The sequence below is a fragment of the Apteryx mantelli genome, chromosome 6, assembly GCF_036417845.1.
Source record: "Apteryx mantelli isolate bAptMan1 chromosome 6, bAptMan1.hap1, whole genome shotgun sequence".
Lineage (NCBI taxonomy): Eukaryota > Metazoa > Chordata > Aves > Apterygiformes > Apterygidae > Apteryx > Apteryx mantelli.
This window is the reverse complement of record NC_089983.1, coordinates 19,425,805-19,452,453: the sequence shown is the minus strand read 5'-3', so window position 1 is coordinate 19,452,453 and position 26,649 is coordinate 19,425,805. Positions and strand designations below refer to the sequence as shown.

General features: G+C 37.8%; 1 protein-coding gene across 3 annotated transcripts in view; it reads left to right on the top strand.

The window, feature by feature from the left end:
- Positions 1 to 26,649, top strand: part of PMS1 (PMS1 homolog 1, mismatch repair system component) — a 49,288-nt gene that overhangs the window by 7,477 nt on the left and 15,162 nt on the right. For all 3 annotated transcript variants that reach the window (XM_067298951.1, XM_067298950.1, XM_067298949.1), the window contains exons 6-10: positions 1,427 to 1,590; positions 12,644 to 12,760; positions 16,744 to 16,866; positions 18,853 to 18,996; positions 20,258 to 21,153. In XM_067298951.1, the coding sequence (XP_067155052.1) occupies positions 1,427 to 1,590; positions 12,644 to 12,760; positions 16,744 to 16,866; positions 18,853 to 18,996; positions 20,258 to 21,153 (1,444 nt within the window). The remainder of the gene's footprint in view (positions 1 to 1,426; positions 1,591 to 12,643; positions 12,761 to 16,743; positions 16,867 to 18,852; positions 18,997 to 20,257; positions 21,154 to 26,649) is intronic.

Here is a 26,649-nt window from a genome sequence, read left to right as displayed (position 1 = left end):
AGGCAGACTTACTCTTTAGATATATAAAAGATTTGTTCAGGGCTAAAATAATGTTTCTGCACAGAGCAAAATCCTTGCTTAAAGGAGGAAGAATTACCATGCTATATGAGAGGGAGTTGCTGGAAATAGTGTGCCTGTAGGACCCAGAAAGTCACAGTTCTTTGTAACCTTCAGGGAAGGGTGTGTGCACTAGAAATTCCTGCTACCTGTTTATGTAAAAAATAACAGGCTCTCCTCACCTCAGCTTTGGCCTTGGTTTTTCAGACTTGGTGCAGGTTTGGGGTAGCATTTCCTCTATTCCGTGCTCCGTTCAGCTAGTTCTTGCCCAGAGAGGACTGTTAAAGACCACTGTATCCTTGCATTCGCATTTCAGCAGTTGCGCGTTCCCAAAAAATACTGTTTATTCCTTCCTTGTTACTAGAGCGTGCTTCTGGGGAAGCAGTTTAAAGTTGCATCTGTTCTCACCCTTAGTACCTCCTAGCTGAGCCATAGAAGCTACCACTGCTTGCCAATATTCTGTGCCCATTCAACACCATGGCTGGCCACGCTGTGTTTTGTGTGGGCAAAGTGGAGCCCTGCTACCAGACTTGTCTCTCTTCCTCTACTAGCTGGCAGTAGGGAGCCATTCAGTCAGAGGCTAGCTGCCTGGAGCTAGTCAGTGGACAGGTACTGAAGAAAGAGTTGAATCTGAAAACTCCACAACGTGGGATCTGGACATCCAGTTTTGACCAGAGAAATTCTTTTAGATTTAGGTTGTAGCATTTTCCACAGCTGGAAGGCCTGTTCTGGAGGTTGAGTCTCATTGACATGGTTTTGTCAAAGCTGTGGGATGGTTGACTGCTATTGAAAAATGAATTTTGTGGTGTCTATTTAATACTTTGCAATGTCCTTTTAGTCTAAGAATTTGTATGATTGTATTGGTAGAGTCATTCTCTTCTACAGATTATATACTACGCCTTGAACAGAGGTGTCTGGCCTTTCAGGTCTCTATGCAAATAATAGTGAAGGGCTTTAATGAGGCTCTGTATTCCCCTGCCTCCTGATATATCTGGTTGTGTTCTGGTCTGTTACTCATTTCGGGAATGAAAGTTAACTTAATATGCACCAAAAGAGTCTTTAGCTTTATTTAGTGGCTGATTCTTACTACTGTCAGTATGTACGGAAAAAAGCTTCACGATGCAATCATAACTAAAAGGATGGAGGTTGGAGCTTGTGAGGTTTATTAGTATGTATTTTGGGAAGATGACTGCTAACTTAGTATATTTTTGTCTTCATGCTAATGTAATTTAATTTAGTGTTATTTGGGATTGTCTGTGTGCAGCTGTATACAGACAGGTCTCTTCCAGTAAAAAATAGTTTCCTTTATATCCAGTCAGTGGTATGCTTTCAATGTTAACTCTGCTCGTTTTTTACCACCTGCTTGCAGGTACTACAGTAACAGTCCTAAAGTTGTTTAAGAATCTTCCTGTAAGAAAACAGTTTTACTCAACAACTAAAAAATGTAAGGAGGAGCTGAAAAAAATCCAAGATCTTCTGATAGCCTATGGCATCATAAAACCAGACCTACGGATAATCTTTACACATAATAAGGTAATAGTGAATTTTTCTGTATCAGCTATCATAAGATTCAGTTTCTGATGAATTTATGCAGTTCACCAATGCTTTATTACATAAAACTTGTCATTCCTAGGACTTTTCTGTTATCATAGGTTTCTTTTGGACTTCCACTTCATTCTTCCCTCCATAAATGCGTATACCTATGATGGTTACAGGTCTTGACCCTAAGCTTCTAAAACTCAGAAGAGACTCAGATCTGCCTTTTGATTTGCTCCAACAGATACTAGGTTAGATATGTGAAGTGTAAAAATTATTCTACATGCCTGTAGTTACTAAAGATGTTGGTGTTCTACAGAACAAAGTAGTGGGATCTTATTAGGCCTAAGGGGCTGATCAAGTGTTAACCTAAGCTAATTGAATAAACTCTTGAAAATGTTATTTGGCTTTCCTTACCTGGATAGACACTATAGCGCATGCAGGTAGTTTATTGTATGCTGAGTCATCGGAGCACAATACACAATGATGGCTTCATTTAAAAAAGTTTAAAAAATTCAAAACAGTTTGCTACATTGGTTTAAGTAAGAGTAACATACGTTATAACAACAAGTTTTAGTTGAGCTAGTTGTTATTTATTTAGACTTGGGAGTACAAATTAAGAGGCTACTTGGAGGCTGCTTTGACTTCACAGGATACTGAACAGTAATCTTACAACACAGCTACAGAAATATCACATTGAGCCATTCTCCTTTCCCTGAGCCCAGTTTAACGTAGCTAATTCTGTTGGCTCTACTCCTGACTTTTGACACATGTGAGGGGAAAATTATGCTAATGACTTTCCATTTTGCCACAAAGTAGAGGGTGACATTTTGTGGACAGATCCCTCAGCAATTCTTTTTCTGTTCTAAAATACTATGTTAATTTTGCTATTTTCCCAGTTTCTGGAACAATTTTGATCAATTAGACTCTTCATTAACTAAACATTCGTGCTTCAGTTCCCTTCCAGTGGAAACAATGATTGACTCTGCTTTCTTGAGAAGAAAACAATTCTTTCATCCTCTTCTAGGGTTGTTTAACATGCTCTGATTATATATATGTATGTATTTTTAAATATCCAAATATAGATATTGCAAAAAAGCAAAAAGTCAGCCCTGTGGCTATAGAATTAGTACTCTGAAACTGAGTAAGTATAACTGCTTTCAGTCTTTCATTTGAGACTACAGAAAGTTTGAAACCAAAGATCTTGGAGGTGTGCACTTCTTAGGTTGCATTAATCTCCCTGACATATCTAGCAGTGCTTTACAGTATTGGTCTTAACTATAGGTTCATAAAAATAATTTCATCTTTTATTGGTGGTTTTTGCTCATTCTCAAGGATGTGGTATAATTATTTTGTGATTAAGCTGCAGCTTTCATTTAATGTCCTTGGCTACTGCAAGAGCTTAGTACAATGCATTGCCGGTTTCTTCTACTGACGTTTTTCTCCCCTTCTGCGGCAACTGTAGCTTGTTATCTTCTATTACAGATCTTAAGTTTGATATGGTGTATTGGGAAATATCTTGTTTATTGTGGTTCATGCAGGAGTTTCTCAGTTGGCCTTTCTGCACTAGACATCTATGCATGTTTGGTTACAGTACCTGTGTGATCCTTTCCAGACTGTTTGGAAATTCCTGTTGACGTCTCTGGGTGCTGGGAGAGAGGCTTGGGAATGTGATTGCTAGGTAAGAAAGCAGTGATTTGGGGGGGAAGAGGAATGAGGAAAAGGGCTGCAGCAGTGAGATTACTACAGACAAGTTGTAACTGATATTTAATGACATTTTGATTTCATCCTCTTTTGATTTGTTTAGACTATTACGTCTTGTTTTTCTTTTTTTCTATATTTATTTTAATACAGTAGAAATATATGCAGGAAGCTGATCACATCTCTCTTTCACACTACTTACTGAAAATACGGCATGGAGAGAAGCACAAGAGTAGCTATTGCACGTTGGTTTTGGTGTTGGCTGTGCTCAAGTGACAAAGTAAAATAGATAGAACAGCTTTATAAATTCATTCTGTGGCTCAAGAGTATGGTTCTTTCACTGATATGCAGCCTTTTGAGCAATGGTCTGAGTCTGCAAAATCACTGTTACGCTCTTCGTGTGTTCTAAAGCCCAGTGAAAGCTAAAGTAAATGCACAGAGAAAGAAATGGCTATGTCTTACCAACTTATCCTTTTGCTGATGAACAAGAAGGAACACAACCAATGTGCTTTAAACTCTGTTGGTTCTGTGGGAGATAATGGTGGTAAAATTCATTATGAGGGTATTTTGTTGCCAGAATAACTCAACACACATGAAAACATTCTGTTAAAAAGATGACATTTTAGAATATTTTTTAACAGTGAAGTTGCACTCTGAAGTCTGGGTAAGCTCAGCAAGTTGGAAGAAAGAAAAACCTTAAGGTGGGGAGAACAATGGTCAAGACATATATACATTATGGTTTACAGAGAAGCAGAGATAGCTGAAAGTCATTGATCATGTAAGCAAAGAACTCAAGAACATAATAAGAATTGGTGTTATCTGCTCACATGCGTGATGTTCCTTCAGACTAGTAATCTCTTGGTCAGAGGATATTGCGTGCATTTAAAATGAGTCTCTGATACAGAACAAGGACAAGAAGAAAACAAGATTGCTTGAACTGGCACTACCTACCTAATGAGAAGGTAGTAGTAATTGAAAACCTGTCTCATTTAATAGCTACTTGAACCTCATTTCAGGTAATAGTCTCAACCCAGCTTTGGAAGAAAAACATCCATATTACAACCCAAACAGTTTCCAGTTTCTAGAAAGATATGAAGATTACCTATCCTTTTGGCTTCATGGGTGAATTCATTAATACACAGTTTGGGTAGGCTCGTCTGGTAAAACAAATCAATACAAATGCTGTCTGCAGTCTGTATTTATTCACTGTAGTGGTAGAATGGTGCTAATTTTAGGCTCTTCATTTTACACTGCCAGTTTATATGTTCATTTAATTTATTTAAAAAAAAACAACACTGCTCAGACACGTTTTGACACAAGAGGTCGCTCAGTAGCTATTGCTGATCTGGAAAAATCAAGGACTAAAATCCTACAGAAAGTGTAGTCTATGTATGTGTAAATGTTTTAAAATAGTCTGTAAAATGTTTTAAAGCTCTGAACACAGATTCCTGTATTTCTACTGCTGTTGTCTTTCCTTCCAAAATAAAAGTTACTTATTGAGTTGTATTTTTTAAGAAATTTAAAATTCTGTAATTCCAATGCATAACAACTTTCAGCAGGTCTACATGCATCTGTTTTACCGTAATATCAAAGGACATGAATAGTCATTAATTTTTTTTCTTTCATATGCTAAACATTATTGTCACTAAATTATTATTTCAGATCAGAAGGCATTTCTCCTATGGTGATCCTACAGTGTATTTGTGCTAGAACTGTACTCTACTGAATAGTATTGCCTGTGATTTTTCCTTTTTTCTTTCCCTTTTTTTTTGTTGTTACATTTCTGTTTGAAATGTACTAGGAGAATGAATCGAGTTCTGAGAACAGCTGTGTTTTTCATGGAGCTCATGACTTATATATTAGTTAAAAAAAAATTATATGGCCAATCATTCAAAGGAGTTCCTAGAATCCCAGATTCTTGAGGCTGAGCCAATACTTTCTGTTGCAATGGAAGAAGATACACATCAGGATCAGGTTCCAAGGCTTAAAAGAGCAAGAAGGTAGCAGAGATGAGGTAGTGCAAGACGTGGAAAGATGGGTCGAAAGAGTAGTAAGGATAGTACAATACAGTATATTTCAAAGAAACCTTGAAAATAAGTGACAAAACCAGTACTTTTTTAAAAAAAATCCTTCTTCTAAGTCCTGCATTTTAAAAGAAATGAAAGGAGTGTGAAGGAATGCATAGTTCTAGTTTTACTGAGGAAGAATATATATAATGAGGGCAAAACTTTCATAAAAGTTTGAGGTTAGGCATGTTGAAAATGGTTGTCTGATTCTAGCAGAAACTAATTTTAGAAAATCAGGCCTCTTATTGAGCTGTTGAATGTATATGCATTTTTAGGGTCCACAATGCATTGCATGTTTTATTTCCACCACTTTTTTTTTTTTTTATGGTGTGCTTCTTGCTGCTTCTACAGGTTCTGGAAATCATTCTTGCTGTTATACCATATTTCATATCTGTGTTAGTTTGTATGAATATATTACCATTAAATGTCAGGGTTTTTTTTCTATGAAGAACCATGATGCTCTTCCTGCCTTTGGTTGTTTTCTAGTAAGTAAGAAAAATGTATGTCCTTTTATCAGTTGTCTTAGGGTTCATTTATAGTGTACCTTTTGTCAGTAAATTTCTGAGATAGGAAATACTGAATTACTTTTGTTTCTACTCACAATGTTTTGTTTGTATTAGCAATAAATAATGAATCACTTTGCAGATCAACCCTTGAAGTACTATTGCTATTTTGACAACTTGGATTAGCTAGTGCTCCTTCTTTTTATGAAGGTTTATCCTGCCAAGACATTCTTTGAATACTGATAATGTTGATCCTCTTGCCAGTATGGTTATGTTAGAAAGAGGTATTTTTCTTCTTTCATCACCATGTTCCTTGAAAGCATATTGAATAATGAGACAGCCAAATGGAAATAATTTACATGAGTATTCAGCAAGTTTATTTAAAGTTAACATTATCTGAAGGAGTGCTAAAAACATTCCAAAGTCAGCTACTGTTTAAACAGCGTCAAATTCTTCAGCCCAAAATGCCACATTCTAGCCACCTCTGAGCTCTGGCTGTTTTTTACACTAGGTGCTGGAGGGCTTTTCCCTGGAATGACAGTTTCCATATTCTTTCCTGTTTAACATCAACAGTCCTTGGCTCAGCCTTATAAGCATGGTGAACATTTGTATGAACAGATACCAGTGTTCAAGAAATGCCGTTGTATGTTGAAAGACTGATGATATGAAATTGCTTTAATTCTGTTTAGTTGCCTGAATTCCACAAACACCAAAATGAGAGAGGTGTTTCAGATTACACACAGTAACTGTACCTGTTCTAACAATGGCAGATACAGTAGGGCTTGAACAAGTTATGGCAAAAGGTGGTTTAGATGGTACCGTACACAACTGCTCCCACATCTTGCACTAGGCACAGGTGGGCTGTAAGTAGACTCAATACATTTTCCAGTTCTTTTTTAGAAAAATCTGTGTAAGGGAAAAGCTTTCTTGTTTTTCATGCATAGTATTCTGAAGCCTCACACAGTTCTCTGTCTCGAACTATTTACTGTATCTTGAGAGAAACATGAATTAGAGCTTCTGGGTGCAAGCAATCCATTTTAGAGCTGCTATTGTAACTGTGAATGGTATTCTTGCCGAAACCCGCTTTGCATTTTTGGTTGGTGTTGGCCTCAAGGATGCCGCGAAGCGATGAGCCTAACTATGTACCATGTGGGGAAATGGTAATTCAAATAATTAAGAAGAAACATTTTATTTAATATTTGGAAACAGCCTTTTTTGCAGGAATCTAGTGCCTTATCCTGTTTGGTTTCAGTGATTTACCATTCTAGTTCCTTTTGAAGAAATGTCACTTGATTCTCTGCTATATATATATTTTTTTTTTTTTTTTTAAGTTTCCTCTTATTTCCAAAGTTGAATAATCTCAGCCTTCTACAATCTGTATCTGTTTGTCCAACAACAGTTTGTTTTCTGTCTCCGAGTCCTCTATAATAAGTGCTTTTTGAGATGGAGTAGCTAGAACTTACTGGTAAGGTAAACTTACTGTTTTTAATAATTGAATTATAATACTTTATTTTTGAATCCATTCATTATGCTTCCAATTGTTGTTATAGCTGCATGTTTAAAAAAAAAAAAACTGCATTGAGCAGAAATAGCAGCACGTAACCTCTTTCCTGAGTTGGAAGGGCTACTCCATTTGTGTTGATGATGATACAAAACAGGAGTGCAATGATGATAAATTAAGTCCCTCCCTAATCTGTGTCCCATAAAGGGAAATTATGGTTAAGAATCTGCAGTGTTCTTCAACCAACATGCCTTCATGCTGACCTGGAGCATAGTTCAGTCTTTACTTCCACTTGCTGTTCAGTGGCTTTGCTGAGAAAGCCAAACAGAGAGTTAATTATGGTGTTTTCTGTGATGTGGACACCTGTCCACTAGGAAATGCGCTGAGACCCTCAACTCAGTTTACATCAGCCAGTGAACAGCTGCCAGATGGTAACGGCTTTTGGTCACTACCAACCTGGCTGAATTTGAACTGGTGACCTAGAGGTGAAATACTTTATATCCTATTACTAATTCCTTGAGGTTTCCAGTTTCTCATCCATCACACTTTTCAAATGACAGCACCATATATGTCTGAAATCTCAAAACAATTACTGTTTCAAATATGCAGCGTATGTTGCAGTATCCAAGATGTGCCTTTAGCTCCTGAACGGCTTTCAGATTCACTTTGTGTGCTTAAGAAAGGTTAGCAGAAGAAGGATGCTTCCAAAACTTTCTGGGAGTTTTGCCTCTTTGTTAGCAATATACTTTGTCATAGTCTCTCTTGCTTTTATTAACCACTACTTTACAAAAGGCTTTTAAGCCCCCCCCCCTTTTTTTTAAATAGAATTCACTGTAATGATGTAATGATTTTTTCTGTTATGGAAGTGGAATTTCTCTGACTATCCACAGCTGAACTGGCGTGGTTAGAGCAGTTGAAAACCTGACAGTTCTCTCTATCATGTTTGTAACTCTCCAAAGCCTCCGAAGAGATGTTACAACAGGAAGGTCCTTGGCTCCTGTAATATCCCTTCGTTCCTCTCATCGCTTATCTTCCAGCTCCCGACTCCTGCTGCCAAGCAGTGCTCCACTGCACGATGCTCGAAGATGCCTTTCCACTGGGAGGGTGCTCTGGTGTTGCTAAAGGGAAACCTGAGAAAGCTATTGCCAGTGCAGTAGGCATTAACTAAAGCAGGAAATACTTCAGAATTCGTAGGATGAACAGTGCTGTGGAAAATGACTGTCCTTCAGCCTTTCCCAGAGCAAATCGCTTTCTTAGCTGTCATGCCTGAGGCCTGCAGAGATAGGTGTGGCGAGTGCATCTGACAAAGGAAAACCCAGTGCCTTGAGTTGCTCTATTCCATCCCTCCGCTGACAGTTGTGTCCCCATCGCTTATAAAGTGGATGAGACAACGGATTCCTCAGAGGCCAATATAAAATATTCGGGGAAAATAGTTACGGTTATGTACAGTTGCATTATTTTTCTTTAAGCTAAATTGCAATACTGCCATGATTTCTATTTTCAAGGGAAGGTTATGCAAGGGCTGTCATTTAGTAAGATAACTTACTATTGATTCTAAAACAAGGCACCAGTTATGGTTTGGAGCAAATAGAACAGTATTGATGCTTTTCAAAGCTGGGATTTTAAATAATGTGGTTATTAAGACTTTGTCTTGGAGTCTTTTTGGTCTTAGCTGATAGCTGTTCTTCCACTGCAGTGAACAGGCCTGCCCTTGCAGCTAAGTGTCTGTGTATCGTAAGCCAAAGACATTATATACATTGTACAAGAAGATTTCTCTTTGTTTCCCTTTTTCCTGAATTCAAACTTATGATTTTGCTGCCTGGTTTTGTTCCAGTTTGAATCTCCTCTTAACAGGTAGGCAGTGGTCTTTTCAGTTACCTTGGAGCCCGATATACTATCAGGTTTGAAGTCAGGAGAGCTAAGAACCGTCCTGGCCCGAAGAGTTAGCTCACCGAAGCGAGATCTCAGATGCCAGGGTGGTGTGAAACAGAACGGTTAGAGAGACTTTGACATACGCCTTCTTACAGAGCTATGATAGGTTACGTTTCCAATCTCCAGTTCACATACAGTGCTTTGCACCACTGGAGTTTTACACCTTCAAACTTTATTACAGGATAACTAAAACAGTGATTATCACAGAATAAAAAAGAAAAAAGTCATTCTTTGCATAGTAAAAGTAAGGTATTAATAACATGTTACCTTTCACCTGAAAATCTTGATGTGCCAAGAAAGCTTGGTTGTGTTACTACCATTATGTAGTGAGGTAAACTGAAGGGATATGTTTAACTCAGAGACACCCTTGCACTGAACTGGGAACAGTCAGAAACAGCATCCTGTCCCCAGCTCTAATTAAGAGCTTTCTTCTGTCTGTGTTGGCAGCATAAAATATGTGTATGCCTATATCCTAGACGGGGGGGAATGATACACACACACACACACACACACACACACACACACACAGATGTACTTGTCTTCTGTATATGTGAAATAGATTTTATATATGGTACAACTTCTTATAAGATCTCGTTAATGTAATCCCCTTCAATGAAGTGGGGAGGGAGATGGGTATATTTGGCTAGCTCCAGCAAAACCTAAGATGGGTCGTATGTAATAATATATCTTTGAGTAGGCTGTTTTTGCAGTGTCATCATACTGACTAGAGTCAGGTTCTTCCTTGGCTCATCCTGGACACCAGGTTTATATGACCTAAAAAAAAATATGGGTGTGTGTGTCTGTATTTTTAGCTTAACTTAAGGGTATAATCAAGGTTAAAAAATAGAGTATTGCAGGAACCACATGGAAACTGACATTTTCTAAAACAAATGAAATGGAAGGGGCATTGTCTCATAGTAGCTTTTATTTGTTTTTTCTTTTAAGCCTGTTGATACATCTGGAGAATCTAGAAAATGATTTTCTTTAGATTACCGGATATTCCTGTGTTGTTCTTTCAAAATATACAGTCAGGCTTACAAACGAATACACAATCTATACTGTGTTTACTTAGTATAGAAATTTAGGAGCTGACTGGCCTCTTCCATGTGGGCTTTAATTTAACCTATGGTGGTAACTAGTTCCTAAAATTTTGTCTGTAGTTTCTAATATTAGTATTTGATAAATAACATGCTAATTAAAAAAATATTCCCTGTACTTATTAACAGTATCCACTTTTACCAAGATTGCATTTAATCAGTTCTCATGTTCCACAGCTTTCTTAAAAGCAGTTTACCGAAGTGATCTTTTTACAGTCATGTGTATCAGCCATTCAGCAGGTCAAGCAGTGTAATAACAACCTTGCATTAATCAGCAGCTAAGATTTATATCTGTACCTGTGGCATCACCCTAGTATAACCTAAAATAAACAGCGTGATGTTTATATTAGTCACGTAACAAGTATCTTTCTCAGTTTGGTCACGAGCATTTAATTTGAAATATATCTAGTAAAGAAAAAATTGTTTGGCACTTTGTGTTTCCATTTTAAGTAATCGCTTTTAAAATAGAAGCAGTACAGGATATGTTTTATAAGATGAGCTCTAAAGGAGGGGACAAATTCTTTCATCACTCCAAAATGTCTTTGAGGAGATTTACAGCAGGTGTAGCAAGAGGCGGGAGGCAGCATCCCGCGGGCGGCCCTGCTGCGGCCGTCCCTCGCCGCTGCCTGTGGCATGGGCTGGGGCAGGGGTGCTGCTCCTGTGGCCCTGTTGCCTTTCTCCTCCTCCTCCTCCTCCTCCCCCCCCCCTTCTCTGGATTCCCAGCCTCCCCCCCAGAAACACTGTCTTTTGTGTTGGGGGGTCCAGGCTCGCTGGAGGATGGCAGAGATGTGATCACTGCAAATGTGCTGTAGGTGAGGTAGAGTCAGGCAGGACTGGGACACCCCTCCTTGCAAACAGTGCAGAGTGTATTTGGAAATGGAAAATTAAGGATTGGGGAACAGTTTTAGGCTCCACAGTCTTGAAGCTTTAAAATTCCACCTGTCCTGTAAGGAGGGAGTATCATTTTGCAGGAGCACCGTGTTCTTCAGTGACATTCACCCTTCCAGGCCGGCGAATATCCTTGTGGACAGGTGGAATTTTAAGGCTATGTATTGCATTTCTTGAGATTGGTGCATGTATGTTCTGTGCTCCCTCACCATGCTTTCACAGAGCAGCCTGTGCCAGCGTACCCTGAACTTGGTTTGAATATATTGGCTGCTTAGCAGCTTTTTAAAACATTTATTTCTAACCCAGCATTGTAATGTCGGGTTTCATTTGCAACTTACTGCATTTTTTTTCCTTTTGTGTTTGAACGTTGCACGTTGAAATACACTTAGTCAACTATCAATGACAGAAATAGATATAAAGCAGATCTGATTCTAGCAGTCTCGGTTGCTCAGAAGCAGAAAGTTAACTAAGCACTTTTTTTTAGCTATACAGTGATAAAAGTAAGCAGATTCAAAGTTAAATTCGTGGCTGTTTAATACAGGACTTCTTGTCAATGAGAGACAGAATTTCATCTCCCAGAGTAGTTAATACTCTCTGTATAAGTGGACTGAACAGGTAAAGTTTTTCTGATGCAAGTCACAGTTCATCCTGCTTTACTATATTTTTCAAAAGCTTTACAACGGTATTGCAAGTTATGTAGCTAACAGAGTAAGCTGTCCTCCCCCTTTTTATCCTTCTATCTTAAAATATTTTACAAAGTTTTCAGTAAAAACAAAACTGCTTTTCTTATGACTACTTCCTTAGAAACTTCTTTCCTTTCTAAATAATAGACTTGTGATAGCTCTGATCTGGAGACTTAGGGTCTGTGGATGGTCATCTAATATCCTGATTTCTACCTAAATGGCTTATCTTTTGAGTACCGTAAGTATTGCAGTGCCCAACTTCAAATCCTGACCAACATGCCAGAAACTTGTCATATTTATATGCTCAGTAAAAACACATAGCTTACTGCTATATATCTAAGAGAAGAAGTTGCATTCTTTATTGATTTGTTTTTAACAATTCTTTGTTTCAATTGCAGAAGTTCAGATAAGCATTGTAACATTCATAAATAATTGGAAACACTTTTCTTAATTTTCTGATCACTGCTCATCTAAGCAAGTAATATCATATGAGGAGACATGCTGAAAAGTACCATATTGTGTGTGTTAACACTGAAAGTTGTGAATGTAAGAGGGTCAAAGTACAGAATGTTACATATACAGTATGTGTGCAGTTGCGTATACATGTTCATAGACATGACTTGAGTTCAACAAATATAAATATAAAGTCAAAAATTTGACTCTGTGCCATTTGTTTCAGGCAGTTATTTGGCAAAAGACCAGGGTGTCAGATCACAAAATGGCCTGTATGTCAGTTCTGGGAACAGCCGTTATGGGCAGTATGGTACCTTTTCAACACTGCTCTGAAGACCCTGAGGTGAGTCTAAGCTTCTTTCTCCCAAATCCACATAAAGGCTGTCAATGAAGAGCTAAATCGGTATTCAAAAAGAAGAGGAGACTTTTAAAAAAGAGAATATTATCTCCAGGCTGACATCTGATTAATACATTTGATTCTTTTACTGCTCTCTCTGTAAAATTAATTGGTTTGGTGATTGAAAATGCACTCCAAGACTCATCTAGTCAGGACTCATGTGGCACTGATCAAATGGCAGTAAAAACAGTTGTGATGACAAATGCAGAACTGCTGATTGCTCAGAGCTGTCTAAGTTAGGATTCCTGGCCCTCAGGCAGGTTGTGGTCTGACTGATATGTAAGCATTTATGTCGTTCTTATCCTCATGGCCTCTTAGCCTTTTAGTCTAAAGAATATCCCCTTGATTTCAGTCAGAGGTACCTGAACAGTAAAATAAGCAGGTATTTGTAAAGCAAGTTATGCAAAATTTCTGCTAAACCTTGATTTCAAGGAAATACTCATTAGCTTTAAAAAAATTCAGTGCACTGAGCTCTCTTTGCTCCTACTGACATTAAGGAGACAGTTCCCCATGTTATTCTCCTCTCTGCTATATTTTCAAAAACATTTTATTTGTTCTGCTTCCATTTTTGTTATAGACATTCTCACAAAAGAGAGTCTTACTCCTTATGATCCTTCAAAGTTAATTTTGTTCCGTATTTTGTAGCAATAAATCTTGACCAGAATAACATAGATGAGTTGAATCACCCTCTGTAAAGTCACAATGTCTATTAAGCACAACTTGTCATGCTGCCAGAAATTGTTTTTTCAGACAACTTGAATAAGTTGTCTAAGTTATCTTGACCTTGTAAGAAGGCTTATAGTGTATATATGCAGGGAAATGAGAAAGAAGTGGTGTTGCTTCTCAGAGTTTACAAAGTTTTTGATGTTTATCAGTTTATTAGCTTTATTTATATATTTATATTTAATAATATAAATAAAATCAAATAATGTAAATAATATAAATATATAAAATATAAATAATATAAAATAATATAAATAAAATAATACAAAATATAATGTAAAAATATAAAAAATATAATATTTATAGTATTATTATTTAGTATTTGATGTCAGAACAGAACATCTAGAAACTTCTCACCTGAATACACGCTGGGGGTGTGCCCCATGTGACAAGTGCTCTGCAGGGAAGACGGGTATTTAGAAGGGACTGGCTGGAAGGAGGCAGTCAGGTCTCACGTTACCACTTTGCTATATCATGAGGCATCCATATTCCTTGAATAGAAGTTGGGGAACATTCCATCTCTCTCTCTGTCTCTAAATAGTGTGTAAAATACCTCATGTATCATTTATAGGTATATAAATGATCTATATGTATTGCTCATATGCAAATCTGTGTTCAGAAACCATGGGTATTTCTAAATTAAGCAGCCAAAGACTATGAAATGACTGAATTAAAGTTGTCTAATCTTAACTAAGGTAACCCTAATCTTTCTCCCTTGTGTGCAGGTATTGGGATAGGTATTCAAATGAAAAGCAGCATATGCTACTTTTTTCCTTCCCATTAGGTCCGTCCCTCATTCAGTACCCAGACCTGAGAGCAGCTGTTTAATTCTTTTCCTCTCCCACTTGCTCATTGTGTGGCTTCATACTCCATTTACTGCAAAGTCTACTCTGAAGACAAAATTAGTGTTAACTATAAACAGCTCTGCAAGCTGTGCCTTATTAGTTGCACAGTTAAAACTTCTGCAACAAATGATCCAGGGGTTGTAAAGACTGGCTTTCTCCAAAACACCTCCATTCTGAGCACTGAATGAAACAAGAACACAATTCAAGCCAGCTCCAAAGCATGGAAACCAAGGAGCTACTCACCAAATAAATAGAAAAACAAAGAAATTAAAGAAATGGCACAATTTTTAACATGTGCAAAACAGCATCTAAGTTTTTCATATCCCCATTCTTGGAAATGGATGGATCCATTTTGGCTGAAAACTTTCACACAGGAAACTTTGCTAGTCTCCTATAAAGCACTTGGCAGATACAGTTTTTCTGGGAAGGCAGAGTTTAACAGATATGCAAGCTGCTGGGAAAAGGTAAATGCTGGGGAAAGAGTTTATGCTGTCTTCCCAACATAAATACATTTTTAACACCTGTATAAGGTGGGTTTTTTTAATTAAAGCCTTAACAATTGATCTAGTTTAAAAACAGAATTTCTTGACTATTTTCCCATCTTCTATAATTTTGTCTTTATAAAAAATGCACTTTCATATATGGCAATTTTAACAATTAAGACTAGTTCTAGAAATTGTAATTAACTTTTAAAGAGCATACTGATATTCCGTATGCCTTTAAATAGTAACAGCAGTCAGCCATTTCTAAATCTGGCAACTTCTTAAATGACTTATTCAGAGACTTTCAGTTTTGTTTTAAAGTTGTCTGTATGTAAAAATATTCTTTGAAGTGAGTGACTTATTTGTACAAATATTTGCAAATTAGAAGAGGAAACGGAAGCATAAAGGAAGAACATTCAGATGGGATGTGACAAAATTGCAGAATAAAATCTAGAAGTGCTGCATGTTGTTTTCTGATAATCACCCAACAGACATTTGACACCTCTTTAGCTTGTCCAGTGGTGTTTGGTTATGTGCAGCGTTGCTGACCAGACCGCTCCAGCTTTAGCACAGAATGCTTCTTGCAAGGTCAAGAGGGAATAAGGGAGCCCACGAACAGATAGCTGGGGTGATGTAGGTGAATGGGAGCGATGGCCAAATCACAGGGATTTTATGCTCTGTTTCAAATGCATGGTAGTTTGGTTTTAAGTAAACACAAATGGTTCTGCCAAACTAATGACGCTTGATTTCTGTGATCCCCCCTGCTGCCAAAATATTCTCGACACCTTCCCAAAATCCTCCTTCTCACTACACCCCAGTCTTCCCTTTCCTGTTGTTGGGCAAGTGGCTATGGGGCAATATGTGGGCTGGTTGGCAAATCAGCGCTTGAACACTGATGGATCCTGTCTTTTGAAAAGGTACAATGCCTTTTCCTCAGTGAGGCCATTATTTTGAGGCTCTTCTCTCCAAACAGCTGTCAGTTATCACAAATTGTGGAAATATAATCTCTTTGGGATTTCTGCTTCTTCATCAGATTGAACTGAAATTGATCCAACAGTTTAAGTTATTTGGTGGGGGAGAGAGGGAGTGATGGGACAGACGGCACAAGTCATCAGCCTCATTTTGGCCTAGAAAAAAAGAGCTAAAGAAAGCTAAGAGAAAAAAATTAAAACTTGGAGTTAATGTTAGGCACTTAAAATGTGATTTTTCCTAGGCTCCTTGGCAGTGTCCTGTGCTCACAGGTTCTGCTGCAGCCTGTGAATTATGGGTGATCAGCACTCTTGAAAGTCAGATGATTTGGGTACAGGTGTTGTAGGTAAATTTAGGTTTCCTGAATAAATGCCTGATGGCAGGCTATTTAAGGCCCTGGGTGTAGAAAGGAAGGGACTATATGTGTTTTGGTTTTCCCCATCTAAAGTCATTTACTACTGCCTTCACCACCTTGGGCAGCAACACATGCCTTTAGCTGATACAGAGTTAAGCTGGCAGCCATCAAGTGCGCAAGTATAAAGCTGGCGCCCTTCCCTGGAGCCCTCCGTTGTACGCCGCCCCCAAGGCTGATTCAAGGATGAGAGGGAGGACATGGGAAGTGACGCTGTTCTGCTGTTCCCCTCCATAACCATCACATTGCACCACCTCGTGCAACAGACACTCCAAATGGGAAATTTCTCAATAAATTGATCAGGGAAAATGCGTACATCCATCCTTCTCAACATTTTTTTTTTAAGTGCTTTTGTTGTTTGAATCATAACTTTCAAGGAGCAAGGTGTGTGTTTGACCAGGACACCTGTACAATTTCATTTTAATATTCCTCCTCAAAAAAGCCTTTTGGGGATTCTCTTTTAATGACCTTTGTATTGTGCTTGTTTTATTATTACAGGTACATCTTTCTGGATTTCTCCCAAAAGCCGAGTCAGACAGTTCTTTGACAAGTCTTTCATGTTCAGAAAGGAGTTTCATTTTTATAAATAATCGTCCAGTCCATCAGAAGGAAATACTGAAGGTAACATCCTCTATCTTTTTAGTCAAGGAATAAAAACTTAACTTCGAGAACTGAGAGACCTATCAGCAGGCTTTTGCCCACATAAAATAACTAGAAAAAAATCATTACAGGTGAAGATACTAGCATTTATGATAGCAACCTCTTCCACAAGTCTGATATTTCTGGTCTCTCAATTCTGTTACATTTGCTGCGTTCACTTGTGGCCACCGAGCTGGAGGTTATATTTATAGCTGCTTGAAAAAATACAATTTTAAATATACCATGTAAGGAGCAGAATAGTTGATTATTCCTTCATATTAACGTAACTCCTGTGCAGTTTCCTCTGAGGGAGCTTTATGTGGTTTCCTCTAAGAGAATTCTTTTGAAAATGAAGTTTTGATTCTGTCTACTTCTTACTGTGGGCTTATCAAGCAAACTTGCATACTTTCCCTTTAAATTTGCATGTGAATTCAATAAAAAGTGATAGTGAAAGTGATAGTCAGCTAGTATTGGCTACAGCCAGTCATTGTGTAGGCAGAATTTGATACTCTTAGGTTTCTCACACTCCCGAACCTTGCAGCACCTCGCTTGGAGCACCATTGCTATTCCAGTCCTAGCCCTCCCCAGGAAAGAAAATTGTATGTGCAGGTTTTAAAGTGGAGACAGTGAAATAGTCTTCACCGGACAATCAAAACCTTGTGGAAGTAAAACCTGAAATGGTGTTCATCTTCTAAGTGACAAATAAGGCCAACTCTGTGCTCCATCTCCCCATGGTATTTGACTGTGCCTGGTTCTTGACATAGTTTAAAGCTCAGCTTGAATCTCTTGAAGCAGACAGCTTTTAAACCAGAGCACAGAGGCCGGGATTCTAGGAGGGATGGAGGATACAGTAATATATATAGTAAAAATACACTGCCCTTCACTTAGAGCTGGCCTTGTAGTGGTGTGATAGTCTCCTATTTCCTTTTTTTTTTTTTGCCCAATTTTTTAGTTGGTTTTAGGCCAAGGGAGAATGAAGTACATGTGTAAGAACACATTTTGACGGGCTTGAAAAACAAACTATAAACTGCTTATTTTTAGCTTCGTGCTCTGTTGCTGTATGAGGGAAGAAGTGCTGGTAGCCCTCATTACTATAATTCAGTGTCTGATAAGGCCAGACTATAAAAATTACTTTAAAAATTAAAATATAATCTACAGCAGCTCCTCCTTATTTTTTATGTTAACTCTTTAGTTTTCTATTGTGTTATCACAGTGTTTTCTCCAGTGTGTATGTCTGTTGAATGATCTGTGATACTAGAGGAAAATGCAAACATCTTTATTTGATCTTTCTAGTTAGCAAGACTTAAACTCTGAAACAACTAAATAATTGTGTAGTCCTTTAGTAGGAGTTTTCAAGAGTATTGTAGAGAAAATATTAAGGGCAAGCAGAGTTTGAGAGTAGTCGTAAACTTGTAATTGGGTTAAAAAATGGAACAAATTAATCCTTGTTCTGGGAAAAGGGCACTTGTGGTGCAAGTGCTACTTTCTCAAACAGACTTTATTTTGGCTGAAGGAGGTAATAATGTAAAAAATAGTTGTGTGCTATGTAAGTAGAGCTTTAAAAAAAAAAAACAAGCACAGAAATAATAGCATTTGTGTTGAAAAAGGATTGGAATTGCTGTCCACTTTGGGCATTTTTAAGTACAAGCATATCATATCTTTTCTCCAAGTGTGATCAGCAACTTCATTCAGAATGTCAAAGTAACTACCATTAGTGTCTTGGAGCAGGTTTTTTTTTTTTTAATTTAGCTCTGAAGACTTGGGAATCACCAGTAAGTGCCATTTTGATAATTATTCTGGCATGCATATGTACCCATGAGGATCTTTTTAGAGTTTCTTTAATATGGGAAAACAGACACAAAAAATGTTTTTATATTGTCAGATTTTTATATTGTCAAATATTGTTTCTATGCTTTTGTGTCTATTTTAATGCCTTTGCTGATATCTCTTTACTAAATGAATCTGTAGTTAATTCGACAGTACTACAGTCTGGTGACGCCTAAGGACTGTACTCGTTTATACCCTGTTTTCTTTTTGAATATTACTGTACCTGCCTCTGCTGTGGATGTGAATTTAACACCTGATAAAACACAAGTTCTACTGCATTATAAGGTAATTAATGTCTTGATCTCTTTATGAATTGTCACCTTTTTACTTACGTAAGTGTAATAAGAGCCTCTTGGACTACTGAAATGGTTGAAAGTAAACAATGTCCCTTCAGTGTTTTTAGTTACGTGATAGCTTGCCTTTGTGTCAGCACTGTTTTATCTGAAAGTTCTTGAACACACAAAGTGGAGGATTGTTTGAAACTCATTTCCCAGCTGATTTCAAAGATCATTTGTACGCTGTCAGATACATGCGTGCATCACTTGGTTTCCAGGTGGCTTTACAGTGACCAAACCTAAATAGAATTATGATGTGAGTCCTTAAACAAATTGCGCGCTTAGCTTTATAACTACACTAAGTAGGGTAATCAACTTTTTAACACTGCATGGGTTTGGGGGGGAGGGGGAAAGTTGAATCCTTCTGCTGAAAGCAACATTTTGCCATTATGTGTATAGATTACTGTTGACATCACTAAGTTTCAGGTTTTCCTGTTCATGCCATCAAGACTGAAATTTAGACCATATTTGCCCTGATGTTAGAGGCTGTGCAGCGACAAATTTTTTCATAAACTCACTTAAACTGATTGGCACTTCATATCAAAAACAGTGCCACAGAAACTAAGAAGGCTACGTGGGTAGTGCCGTCATTCACAATGAATGTAGGTGATACAATCACACCAGTACACTTATCCTTTTCTTCACTGAAAGTCTTTGTATTTGTGTATGTTAATCTTGCAAATGTATTGCCTGTTTAGTGTCACTTATATGAAAATTATCATAGCATTCTCACATTTGACCTAATTTAAAACTTTCCTTTGGCTTTAGAGAACTTCCCCCCCACCCCATCACTTAGTACAAAACCACCTTGGAAACGGGCACTGTGAGAGCACCTGCACAGCATGCTTATGTGATGCTGTTGGTGCTTCTGTCTTGACTATGTGCTTTTAACTCCATATTAGGTGGGAATAGCTGTATTTGAGGTTTGCTTGTTTTTTAAGCAATCAGTACACATTTTGTGATACCAGAATAAACCAGCGAAGCAAAATACTTAGAAAATGCTTAAAGCTAAAGATTTCCACTTCAGAGACTTTTAGACTGTGTATGAACAACAGAAGTGCAATAATCTGGATAAATTATTTGAAAAATATGCTGAATAAGATCGCTTTCCTTATTATTGTTTTGTATTCTTAATATCTGTCAATTACATTCTCATTTTTTTTCTTCATGCTTGTGTGTGTGGTTTGTGTGTGTGTTGTTTTTTTTTCCAGGAATCTGTCTTATTTGCTGTTGAAAATGTGTTAAAATCACTGTATGGGCCACTACCTGCTACAGTCTCTAGTGAAACTAATAAAACAGGTGTTACCTCAGAAGACATGTTTGTTCATAAAACAGAACAAACAGATGTGGTTGTTAATGAAATGGAGCCATCTGGAACCAATGATCTCCATGCTCATACTTCATTCCTTTCATTCAGCAGTGATGTGCAAAATTGTCAAGCAGGAAAAAACACAGAGATCTGCTTAAATCATCAGACGTTTTGTGGTGATAATATGCACAGTCGCCTTGACAAAGAGGAGGTTACTGAGAGTGATGTCTTTCAAGACAATTCCTTAAAAAGTGTATTGTGTCAGAAGAAACAGGACGGACAGAATATAACCAATATTCTCAACAGTGTTCCAGTGGACCCTAAGACTAAAAATGCTGATGAGCATCTTTTGAGAACTGATGATATTAATGAAATAGAAAAAAATGAAGAAGTCTCAGTCCTTAAAGACTTACCTGAAATCTCTGCTGATAATTGGAGTATGGGAAATGGATTTAAAAACTGTATGGGAGACAACCTGGAACCTGTTAAGATTTTGATTCCTGAAGTTGGAGGAGCAATTAATAAGCAAAATGAATATACTGGTGACCAAAGCCATAACCCCCAGGGCTCAAATCAAAGTATAAAGAAAGTGAGCGTAATAAATGATAAATCAGGACAAGTAATGGCTTATGACTTAATTAGTAGTCAAATAATAAGGAAACCGAAGTCTGCAATAGCACTTTTCACCCAAGAATATCGTTCAAAATTGCTAACTGATAATCCAAGGGCCAGCATGGAGGACATCCTGCTGAAAATTGAAGAGCAGTGGAAGAATTTGAATGAAGAGGAAAGAAAGAAGTAAGTTTCCAGGCTGCGTCTTGCTTCTAAATCTGGTAGTTGCCAATGAGTCATTGGCAGTGAATAAAAAAAACTTAAAAATTACTTCCTAGTGATTTATGAAAACAGAACAGAAAATGATTTTGGCTTTTCAAGATCAGCACTGATATTGTGAGTTGTCATGTTAGCTGTGTGCATGCATCCTATTCACTGATGCATTCATTTTGCTACTGTATTTACCATTAAGCAGTTAAGTAGGAACAGTTTTGCTGAATTGTGTTTAGAGATAATGGGCAAGAATACGTACTTTTTGAATCCTATGATCTTCAGTTTTCTACGGGCTACCTGTATATCCAGATGCAGTGTCAATGAAAACCAGCACGGTGATGGATGAGGCATTGTATAGTTCCTCCAGAACTTCTTCCAACCCACGGTTCTTTCTTTTATTGCTATAAAGTTAGAATTCTTTTTCAGGATCTTTAGTACTTGAACATTTGGTAAACTCCTTTCCTAAATTTAGTAAGTATCCCAACCCAGGATACCCCATAATTGTATTTATAAAACCCAATCAAATGACACAAGGAATTTCTTTTTCCCCCAAACAGCTATTCCAGTGCTGGTTCAGAGAATATAGTACAGTCTGAACTTTATACTGTCTTTTCCATTTTATTCTAAATCAAATCATTTTTCAGATTACAACCTGAATAGCTAAATTTTGTATTCTCTAAAATAAATTCTGGCTTTGAGTTTTTGAAATTCATCTGAAAGCAAGGGAAGTATTTTAAATTGCTGCTTGTCTAATTAGGGGGCAAGGGGATGGATTAGTTAAAATATATGTATGTATGATCCACTACATGGGATTTATGTTATGGTAAAAGATAAATCAGAAAAACAGATTTTGAGACATCCTAAGAGAATTAAAAAAAAAAAAAAAACCCTCCACTTTTCACTTCTATTTTTATGAAATGTAAAAAGATTATGGGGCATAATACAAATGAGGAAAAGTAGTTCTTCATGGATAATGATTAGTAGTTTTACATATAGTGATTTGAATGTGAATTATGATTGAAGCAGAAAGTTTGGGAAATGAAATTTGTTTCTGAAAAACAAAGTCATTGGAAGTGTTATGAAAAAAAATTTTTTTTAATGGATGGAAGTAAGGTTTGGGGTATTCCACTGAAAAGGAAATTACACTAGCCTAAGCAGAGGGTAATGGTAACACTAACAAGAAATTTTGTTAGGAGAATGGTAAGAAAGAGAAGTTATACCTATTGAATTACTGTTAATGCATCTGGTTCTTCCTTGATCCTATGCTTCTTGACTTTCTTTTATTTGAAAACATCTGCATTGTTTTGATTGAAAGTACTGGGTATGTCAGAGTTAAGCAAAGCTTTTATATTTTGTTTCTGATTTACCTAATTTAAAGGTCACTAAGCAAGCAACATGTGCTGATGATCACAAAACTCTACATTTTGGCCATCTCTGTACTAGCAGAAATATTAATGTTATAGTAGAAATCTCCTCCAATTATATTCATGCTTTTAATGAAATGAAACAAAAGGTTCTGCCAGCTGTTTCAGCAAATTATAATTTTCTCTGCTTTAGCTTTTGAGATTTCATGGTTGCTTTCCTGGTACTACTGTTATGTTTAAGAGTGTGCCTACAGATTAACTTTGTATTAGTTCAGGAAGGAGACCTATCTGCTAGTGATATTTTGCTTCTATATAGGAATGAGTACAATATGGTCCAGTGGATGTTGAAGTGAATGAAAATTTTACCATTAATTGTACTAATATATTTCACATTTGGTGTACCTCTTTTGCACTTTTAAACTTCGCATCTTTTACCACTGTCCCTGAAAATAAGAAATATGAAGAAATATGCAGTTATCTTTTCTTCAAAGGCAACCATTCAGAAGAATTGTTATATGTCTGGCAGAGAATGCAAGTCTTGCCTACTAGATACTCTGGATAGACTGGGCCACCTAGAGGTAACAAGAAATGTATATGCAACAGGGCAGCCAAAGTGCCACAGTCTGCTGAGCATGCGGTACCTCCAACTTCATGCAACCTTTCTGGCAAGACACCACTTTTCCTGGGCTCTTGACTCCATCTTTCTGTGATAAAAAGTCACGTGTCTGCGACAATGGGTGTGCTTGGCTTCAGCATCTCTGTTTCTCTCTGTGGCTCCTCCAGCAGGTCTAAATGAGCTTAAATCCCTTTTGGGAGCAGTACAACCAACAGATGGCTCACAGTGGCATAGGATAGCCTTTTCAAAACAAGCCAGCATTTATTACTCAACCGGAATGTAAAATGTTATGGTCTTTATGTTATAATAGAAGAGGAAAGCTTCCATGCATGTCCATGTTGGCAGCTTTGCATATCCTTCTGCTTCACAAAGCCAGGACTTAATTTCTTACACTCGCTCTGCTCTTACTTAATACAGCTTGTGTGTGTTTCTCGCCTTAGTATTTATTGTATATCATGCTCAGGTAGGAGGGAGTGGGGGGGGGGGAGGGGGAACGGGACTCCCAACTGCCATGACAGTGGAAGCAGAAATTATCCTGAAGGTGTAGGAAAGGTTCAGAGCTACGGACACATTACCATGGGGCTAACAAATTACCTTGTCAGTGCTCTACAGTAATTCTTCATGGATGTATTTGTATGTTGGGGGAAATATAAGATCATTTCAGGTAGCATGGCCTTTGCTGTCTGTTGACAGATAAGAGCATGTGCATAGACAGTCACTGCAGACTAACAGTAACTAGATCATGTGTGGTAGCTTTCTATTGCCTGATAGCCTTTTCATGCATCTCAGCCCGCACCTTGCTTTGCGTGTGTATATATACATATGTGTGTGTGTGTGAATATATATATATATATATATATATATATGCGTGTGTATGTATGATTTATTAAGCCTTATTTGCAACTCTTTCGGTGTAAGTTATACTGGGGAAAATAGGCTTGCTAAGCAGTTTCAGAAAAAAATCTTTTTAGTATGTTTTAACCTTCTAGTCAAGCTGTTCTCTTTCCTTTGGATGTTCATTAGATGGTAATGTCTGATCATTGGCCATCCATTGTATCTCTCGACAGCTCCATTCATATGCTGCCAGATACTAATAATTGGTATCAATCCTTCCATACTGTTCTTGTCCCCAGCATCTCTTCACTCCTAATAGTAGGTCCCTGTTCTCCACTCTTAAGAAGCAATGCTTGTCACCTGAAACCTGTGCATTTCAGCAGCCGCTCGTGCTGCTGAGAGTGTAACGCCTCTCTGTTCTGGGCATACGCGAGCCAATGCAAGAGGCTCTGTCTCGTCAGGGTTTACTACAAGTTGTCAAATTCAAGTAAACTTATTTGTCTTCTCGGTGTAACAGTCTCAGAGACCTTATGTTTAAACTTCATTTGCTAAATATTTCATTTGGGTTTAAGATGCAAGGGGAAAGTAATAAATCGTGGGGTCCATTTTTCCATTTAAAGCAAAGCTACCTTTGAAACTAGACTTCATTCTAGCCTTCCACTTTCCTCCTTCCACCCAGTTTTGCAAATTTCCTTTGCTTTACAGTTTTGCAGTTTGAGAGAAGGATCCTGAATTTACAGTCTTAACTCACAAAACAGAGATGAAACCTAACTGTTCTTGTAGCCCTTCCTGATTGTACTTGCCTCTGTTGAAGGATTTTTTGAAAAGGGAAAGGAGTTCCCTTGTAGTTTGTAAACCTGCTGTTTTATTTGATTCTGGACAAATACTGTTAGTGGTATGAACTTGCATAAATCCTCCTGGTCAACCTTTGTAAGACTAGATTGTTTTTTCTGATGGAAGCCTAAAACAATAGCCAAGTTGGGCTTTCTTTGGAAGTGGCTTTGTTTTGGATTATCAGTGTATCACTGAAAGCTCAGTACTCTTGTAATTAAATATTCTCCTTCATAACAATTGGGTCATTTCAAAACAAAGGATTTATTGATCTGGTCAAAGCTGTAAGTGTATTCTGGATAAAAATTTTCTGTTCAAGTGATTTCATACATTCATTTTAAAAGGAGCAGATGTTTTTTATCTTAACATTTACTCCATATTTTCTAGGACATGATTTATTGCAAGAAACTACTTAAGCTGACTTTTTTAGTTAACTAAATATTGGTACCATATGTGAATGCTAGCACATCATAATTAATTGCAAATGGTGACCCTTTTGTTGACCTTAATTTTCCAGCATGCATACACATAATTGAATCAAACTGTTCCAGCAAGTAGCAATAAATAAATATGACCAGCTAAAATACTTATTTCCAATACTTATATATGATAGTACTACTTTTTATTGAAGATTGGGCTGGTTTGAATTACCTGACAGAATTTAGAATATCGAATGAGGGAAATAGGAGGGAGTTGAGCAAATCAGTACTTTGGCCTTCTAAAAGTAAGATTCATATGCACTAGGCAAGCATAAACCTGGCATCTATAAAACTTAAGCTCTCCTCCTGACATTCGCAAACTCATTAAGAGTCCAATCAGATCATAGAGCTTTACCATATAATAATGAATTGGACAGCATTTAGGAGTAGTTTGTTATCAAGTACTTGTTGAAAAATCTGTAATTTGATTAAGGACATGGTAATCATACCAGTTCTGGATTCTCAGGCTTTGTATTTATGTGGCTAATTGCAGGCCCTTTGAACTGAAATGTATTTCTTTATATTAAACAAAGGATGAGGCTTATGCAACTATTTTTGCTCCAGACTCTCAGGTAAGCACTTGGACTCCTCTGGAAATTTGTAGAGCTCTAGAAGCTTAAATGACTTTGTGAATCAGGTTGTGTGCGCCTATGACAAAACTCCTTCCAAAACTATATATTTGATTACAAATTAGGATTAAACACAGTCTTTAGGACTCAGGTCAAAAGTAACTTGCTGTAGCTCTTTGTATGATGCAATTTACTCCTCCCCCTTCAGCAATTCAGGTTTTGCTGGCTGTCATGATGAAGGAAAATTTCCAACTTGCCATATTCACAGGGTAATGTAGCAGGGGCTCCGTCCCTGATCTCCGTCCCACCTCAGTCATCATGGAAAGCGTATTAATGTAAGCAGTGTGCCCTTGTGGCCAAGAAGGCCAATGGTATCCTGGGGTGCATCAGGAAGAGTGTTGCCAGCAGGTCGAGGGAGGTGATTCTCCCCCTCTACTCAGCTCTGGTGAGGCCACATCTGGAGTACTGTGTCCAGTTCTGGGCTCCCCAGTACAAGAGGGATGTGGCACTACTGGAGCAAGTCCAGCGAAGGGCCACAAAGATGATTAGGGGACTGGAGCACCTCTCTTATGAGGAAAGGCTGAGAGAGCTGGGCCTGTTTAGCCTGGAGAAGAGAAGGCTGAGAGGAGATCTTATCAACGTGTACAAGTATCTGAAGGGAGGGTGTCGAGAGGATGGAGCCAGACTCTTTTCAGTGGTGCCCAGCAGCAGGATGCGAGGCAACGGGCACAAACTGAAACACAGGCAGTTCCATCTGAACATGAGGAAAAACTTCT